The following is a 7,369-nucleotide window of genomic DNA, read 5'->3' on the forward strand; positions in this document are numbered from 1 at the left end:
CACTGATTTGGAAATAATCTTGCCTGTAGTAAGTTATGGACAGGCAAATTACTATGAGTATCCACAGACTTAATTCATCCAGAATTGATGCATTTTACTTTTTTTTTTTTTTTTTTAATGAAACTGCTACAAGTTTTAGCATACGTACTCCATAAGCACATTTTTAAGCAGCACATTTGTACCTACTTACAGTACAAACTATGCATGATGTTAGTCCCAAGCCAGAAGGGCCAGCATTTACCATATACTTTATTAGGCTGGGCCCCAGCACAAACAACAGCATTTCAAGCCATGGTGACCCTGCAGCTCAGCAGTATATGCATGTACATAGGATATCCACCACAAAGGATCCATGTGCTAATTAACATCCCTCTCCCACCCACCATGAGTACAGCTGGGTGTTCTTCTCAGGAATCCTGGGATCCTCCAAATATGCAGGCGAGGCAAAAGGCAACTTGGTTCAGCAATATTTCATGGGAGGGGGCACACTATTCACTTGTGATAGGCTGAAGGGGCAATGGGGATTCTGGGTGAACTTCTTGGGTCCCTGGTTGGTGTTGTTTACCAGACAAACATTTAAAGCTGGTGAAAAAACAATAAGCACTGGAAGTCAGGAAAAAAAGGGCACAGCTAGACTGTGAGAGTGAAGAGGAAACCAAAATGTATTTCAGTGCAATGGCATACTATGGACATGACAAAGAGTCAGTGCTGAGGGGAACAATGCTCAACGGGCATTACCACATATCTTATTCAGATGGGCTGAACTAACCTATCCTTGTTGTAGGCTGTTATCAGTATGTTTGCCCCCTATAGGCCATGTGTTTTTACAGGCTTGCTCAGTGATGGCTGCATTTAATCAACTTCACAGTTGGTTTCCACTACTGACCACATACCGTTTTTGGCAGCAGTTTAATGAGGTTTTCTTGTATGTGAATGGAAGACAAGGAGCATTTTCCCCCCATGCTGTTTGGGGACAAAGCCTCATCTTAAGTAAGTTAAGTTTATTGCTTAAAGTGATGACAAAAACACGAAAGAGAAAAACCTTGCATCATTTCTTGTTTTTACAAGCATTAAATAGAAGTATAGTAACAAACTGTACAACAAAAAGCTGTTTTAATCGTCTTAGGCCAGGGGCAAAGTCTGGCCCCTGGGCCAGATTGGACCCCGGCAGACTCCATTTCCCAGCCGCCCCAGTCTGTGTTGCTGTGGCTGGCTCTAGGAGCGCTGACAGGGCGAGCAGCTGTGCAGGGAGCTGCTCCAGGGCTGAGATCTTGCAGTGGTGACAGCATGGTCTGGAGTTGGGGCAGAGCTGATCCACTGCCTACATGCCGCGGCTACAGGCCATGCTGTCACCACCACAAGATCCCAGCCTTGGCCTCAGAGCAGCTCCTCGCTCAGCCAGAGCTGCTGGGGCCAATCTTCATGGAAACCCTGACCCCGATAACCCGTTCCAGCTTACCAGTTGCTGTTTAGCATGGGGATAGGCACAGTTCAGCAGAGAGTGGGCGGCAGGGGAAGGAAGCTATGCAGGTCTCCAGTAAGAACAGGAAGGCAGCAGAGCAGGCAGGAAGGAGGGGAAGGAGACTAGTACACACAGCATATGAGGTTAAAGAAGAAAACAGCAGGCAGCCTAATGACTCACTAATTAAGCAATTAGCTGCTGGTTCACAGGTGCTCCCTTCCAGCCAGGCCACTCTTATGGGCTGTGCTGTCAGAAGATTGGCCACTACTTCTCTCCTGCCCTCAAAGGGCCCAGGAACCAGGAATAGCTATCAAGGGAGCCATGTCTGAGACGCTGTGTTATGAGTTAACTGATGCAACCAGGAGGAGGTTAAATGGACATTTTTTAAAATAGCATTACATCCCTAACTCCAGGGCTTTAGCAAGAAGGACAAAAAATCTATGACCAAGTATAGACAAGTAGATGCTTTCTGTCAAAACTCAGTGTTTTCATTCAATGCCTTTAACATCTTTTCATCTGGAACATAGTTAGGCATGCTGACTTCAGTATGAGTTTCTTTTCAAACTGTTCCTCAATTAGTAAAAAAACACCCCACCGACAGTCAATATAACACCATTTCCTTTACAATATTCTGGCACTTCTGAGGTTTGACACACAAGTCTATCAATCCATTCAGTTTTCCTCCATCTTTAGAAAGATTTCTACTGTAGGATAAGACTGTCACAAACTAGAATAAGTGACACCTACTGGCCACTGTTATAAACTTACTTTTCTTCCTCATGCTGTTCCTGTTTAGAAGAAGCCCATCCTGTGCCATCCTTAGGCACAATGTTTACATTCGGATCATTGCCTTTGTTCTCTGCTTTAAGACTAGGGAGATTAGCTGGGGGAGGCATCCTCCGAGAAATGGCCACTTTTCCCAGACTCTGTAATCCATGGCGTGTGGCAACTATATATATCAAAAGGCAGGGAGGAAATTATGTTATTTTCCTTAAAATTCACTTTTTTCAAAGTATCTGCTTTTGGAACAAAAAAATATTTTGTCAGAAAAAACAGGTAGAAAATAAGTAAGTAAATAAAACTAATGACAGCTGTCTCTAAAATTTTATTAAGATAAATGTCTTGACGTTTCATGGTAAATGTCAGGAAGGTGATGTGGCCACGATGGTCCCAGACAAGTGTATTAAGACTAAAGATTGTTGGGGGTGATCTCTCTTATTGGACCTAATGCAGACCTAGGAGAGACAGATTGGCTTTGGGTACCAGTGAGGAAGGGTAAAGTGGTACCCAAAAGCTCATTTATGTCTCTTCCAATTTTACAGGTGGTCCAATAAAATGTACACCCACCAGGCTCCTTGCCTTGCACTGAAGAAGTCTCACAACATTTTAAAGTGGGGAGCTATAAAACATTTGCTTTCAATCACACTGGAATAATTCTCAAAGAATGAGGTTCAACGGTTACCTTTGGCATTCTCAGAATGAAAATGAAACTGGACCAGAGGGCCCCAGCTTTTCTTGAGTCAATAAATTATAGATAATCAGCTGTCTTAATTTCATGATACAGCATTAATAAATACATCCTGTTAAAAATATTTTGAAATTTTTGAGGGACCAGTCAATCAAAAATCCAGAGAAATTCAAAGACTAAGCAGATTTATGACTTGGATCAAATAATTGACTCTAATTCAAAAGAAGCGTTCAGTGGACTGTACACTGAAGGGACATGAGCAATCCCCTCAAGATGACGGCTCTCAACCATTTTAAAGATGAAGGTATAGTCAAAGCCACTGTTTTCCCTCAACTGTTTATTTTACTGTATTGGTATGGACTAGAGGTAACCAGGTAATACAAGCTGTAACCATATTTTGAGAGCATGGTATTTATAAAAACTTTCAGCAGTATTCTAAGTTCTGCTGGGTTCAAAATACTTTAACTCCCAAAACTGAAATGCTATATTAAAAGTAACCAGAAGACATTCTACACCTAGAACAGTTAACCATAAATTAACAAACCAGCTTGTTATAATAAAATTGGTATATCTTGCTTTGTTTCAATGATCACATAGCTACATGATCAATTAAAACTGTGAACCCAATAGCTGCAGAACAAAAATAAGTCAATTCAATTTACCCACCTGTGGTTTTCTGTGTTTCCAGTGACTTTCCCTTGTAAGTATTAAACAGACTGAGCGTTGCATACTTTGTTTTCCCATCCTTTGCTTTTGTGTTCTGACCTGCCTTTTCCGACATTTCGATGGAAACTCATCGAGTCTGGTACCTCTTGCACACACCTAAAAAACCAGTCTTAACATACAAAAAAAAAGGAAGAGAAAAAACCCACAGACTTTAGAATTGATTTAACTGAAATTTTGTATGAAAAACATCTAATCAGTCTAAAAATTTCACCCAAAGTATTAAATACAGTGTATGCTCAGACTACAGCTACTTTTGAGATTAGCTTCCCACCAGGGACACTGGATGAATGACTTCACTCACTCCTGCAGCAAAGAGTTTGCAGTGCAATATAAAAAAAAAAAAATGGGGGTGGGGAGGAGAGGGGCATTAAGTTAATTTTGGCTCCTGATTTTCAGCTTCCTGCTGAGTAAGGATCATCAGAGAGACTGCAGCAAAGCAATTTCTGAATCAATGCTTCCAGTCTGTTCTCCATCAAACCAGTATCTTAACACAGAGCCTGCAAGCAAGTTTAGTTAATGGAAGGAAATCTCCACCAAAGGAAGTCACACTACAGTAATCAAGTCTGTTATAATAAACATGCATATATATTGCCCCAAATATGGTATATTTGAAAGATTCCTAAACCATTGCCCACAACCTATGAAAACTTAGAAAACACATCTAAAGAGCAGGTGCTATTTGTAACCATACAGGCAAGCTGCTGACCCTCCAATTAAGCAAAACTTTTTATGCAAGTTCATCTTAGCAGAGCTGGAAAGATGAGTTACCATATAGTAACTGTGGTTCTTTCTGTCCACAAAGATTCCCTCTGTTGTGCAGACACATGCAGAGTTATACTCTGCTGCTGCAGGCAGCCGGTAGGGTGAGAGAAGTGGCTGAAACAACCCTAGTCTTAAGTGTGAGTGGCTCTAAAGAATACTGCTATACAAAAAGAATCCAAACTCATATTTACGGGTACATGTGCACCATGTGTGACAGCTGCATGGAGAATCACTCAGGAAAGTAAGACATGCTTGACCAAGCTGTTCTAAGAGGTACACAGTTAACCAAACTATCAGTTTCTCTAAGACAGAGGCAAAACTTTCTTTATATTTGTTCCTCATTCTCCTATAGCAGGTGTCATTTCTGAAAGTTAAAACTCTTCCAATAAAGGCCTTTAAAAAGGAATTAAGAAAGAAAATCCTTAGAGTTTACATGCCCCCCCCGCATTTTATTTCACTACACCCCAGCAACCTTAGCAGTCATATTTTTATTTATTTCTCTTCACCCTTTTAAAAGGGTTTGCTCACCATCTTCCTCTATGTATTTTCCCCAATATATATATTTTACCATAGTGACTTCAAGGCTTGTTTGCTGCCTACTCCAAAGGTAGAGACTGTGAAGAGGATTTCTGGCACTTCCAACTGAGCCACATACCATGGGAGCAGAACAGAAGTGCAGCTTGTAACTATTATCCAATGAATGAACCTAATAGACCTGTAAACCCAAGCGATTCTTGCATAAAGGAAAACAACTATAAATCTGCTACTCACTAGTACTGCAGCCAGGGTGGATTTGATTTAGGGCTGATGGGTAGGTAATCAGGTCTGTTATTTCTCATTTCCATACACTGCCGTTAATAAGGATATTATCTCTGGATACAACAAACTCTCCCTATGCCTGAAGAAGGCTGTTTGTGCCTAAAAGCTTGCAAAGAACAATTTTTCCAACTATTTAGTTGGTCTAATAAAAGATACCACATCTACCCAAAGACTCTCGACTACCTACATCTCTGGAGACACAAATCCAGTTTGAGAACTGGAACTAAGCATCACGCAGATGCTTAATGGGATCTTCTAGACTGAGCACTGAATTCCATTGGATAGAGTGGTTTTCTTTCATCTTTAAAAATGTATAGAGAATCCTCTGCGAACCCCATAAGACTGAGCCCCTAATACAGTCCATGGCCTGTTGTGACCTATTTATAAAACTTCTAAAAAAGGTTACATGAACATATTGTCTCAAATAATACATAATTAATAATCATCATCTCTTCCTGTTTTATGTTAAAAAAAGTCTACTTTAAATGTAGCCCAACTTGATAAGTAGGCTCCCTTAAAAGTTAGATGTTAGGACCCAAACTTAAACTTCAGTTAACAAAAATTGACATGAAATGTTAATTCAGCATCACTAAAATAACAATAATTGTACCTAGCTGCAATTCCTCCATTTAAAGTTACCTCCTTACCTTATTCCTCCAAGACATCTTCCTCTCCTTCCCCTCCCCAAAAGTAGAAAACATCCTGATACAGAGTGGTTGCTTGCTATTTCTTTTTCAGTTGTTTGCATCAACTATCTTGCCTATGGAATCAACATCCTACAGGGCCCTTGCAGAATTGCTATAGTGTTGAAGTCTTTAAAATGTAAAGACAACTACAAAAATTCAAAGGCTCAGGAAGAATCTTGAGGCTAGCATAATACTATCATCACTTCCAAAGCAAAAATCTCTTTTCTTACCATAGCTGGAATAATGAGGCAACGCTTCCATGTCAGGTAGGTTTCACAGGATTATTGATGGAAACCCATTATACCAAGTTCCCCTATCAATGTGCAAGATGAAAGTGCTAACAATCCCCTTGAAGATCTCCAAGAAGGGGACATAAGCTGCCAATTACCAAGAGGACGGGTTTAACCTCAGCAAAAATGTATGGTTGAATACTAAGTGGGTAACACTGTCAAATAAAAGTTAACTTCCTATCTCGGCTTGTACAGTTCTTCACCAAGAGAAATTCTACGAAGAGCCAAAAAAAATCTTAAGCTCCCCAAACTTTTTTTTTTTTTTTTTTTTTGAGGAAAAATGCTATACAACAACAGGTGGTCAAATGGAAAGTAATGAGGTAAGGAACATAAGTTGACAGGGGAAGAAAGGAAGGGATAGGCAGGCATCTCAGCTCACCACTTACCTACCCAATATCTAACAATATAATTTGTGGGCATCGCAAGAGAAAGTCTTCAATAATGCCAAGGTCTTACTTACACTTCCCAGAACTTTTACCTTTAAACAGTAATCAAGCATGAGAAGTTTTAGTTTATAAAGAAAAAAAATCATGATTAAGTTGAGACAGAATTAGAACAGAAACACGGCAGCCTCAAATACAGCAGTTATTCTTGTGAGCAATTTGACCATGGGAACTTTAATACATGTTTTTCATGTATTCCAGTAATTCTCTCTAGGTGATGCTTGTGAAATGGACACGCATTAAATTTGTGCATTATACTCCTATGTTCTATACTGATTTTTGCTCATTTTGATACTTAAAATTCAGTATTTAACATTGGTCCCTCTTGAAAAACCCCAAAACTTTAAAAAAAACTGATTAAAGTCAAAATTCTTAGTAATCTGATTTGAAGGAAACTGATCAAGTACTACAAATAGAGTGCTATTAAATTAGGTCAGTCTATACACATTTTTACATAATTAAATTTAAACTTGTCATTGGGTGCCAAACAATACAAAGCATTAAACTAAGGCTGCCCAACGTTAGAGCAGATGGGGCTACAGGCTGCACAGGCCCCTGAACTATGACGCTGGTGCCCACACCCCTCAGCCCAGCCAGCTGCAGGGGCAGGAAATGCAAGTCAGTGTGGGGGGAGAAGAACCCAGACTCCACCCACAAAAGCAGCTGGAGCAAAGGGGAAGGGGGTAAAATGACACCCAGGTGGGAACCCACAG

The 7,369-nt window shown here is 40.2% G+C and overlaps 1 protein-coding gene across 12 annotated transcripts in view; it reads right to left on the reverse strand.

The window, feature by feature from the left end:
• PRRC2C (proline rich coiled-coil 2C) overlaps window positions 1-6,680 on the reverse strand; it is a 101,450-nt gene extending 94,770 nt beyond the window's left edge. For 8 of the 12 annotated variants that reach the window (XM_019530798.1, XM_019530797.1, XM_019530791.1 and 5 more), the window contains exons 1-3: window positions 6,600-6,679; window positions 3,597-3,765; window positions 2,231-2,411 (exon numbers count right to left, since the gene is read on the reverse strand). In XM_019530798.1, the coding sequence (XP_019386343.1) occupies window positions 2,231-2,411; window positions 3,597-3,711 (296 nt within the window). In that variant the 5' untranslated portion in view covers window positions 3,712-3,765; window positions 6,600-6,679. Of the gene's footprint in view, window positions 1-2,230; window positions 2,412-3,596; window positions 3,766-6,599 lie in introns of all 12 variants that reach the window. The other 4 variants (XM_019530796.1, XM_019530799.1, XM_019530795.1 and 1 more) reach the window with 3 other exon arrangements.
• Window positions 6,681-7,369: the final 689 nt, after the last annotated feature.

Source organism: Crocodylus porosus, unplaced genomic scaffold, assembly GCF_001723895.1.
Source record: "Crocodylus porosus isolate Cpor-Errol unplaced genomic scaffold, CroPor_comp1, whole genome shotgun sequence".
Classification (NCBI taxonomy): Eukaryota; Metazoa; Chordata; order Crocodylia; family Crocodylidae; genus Crocodylus; species Crocodylus porosus.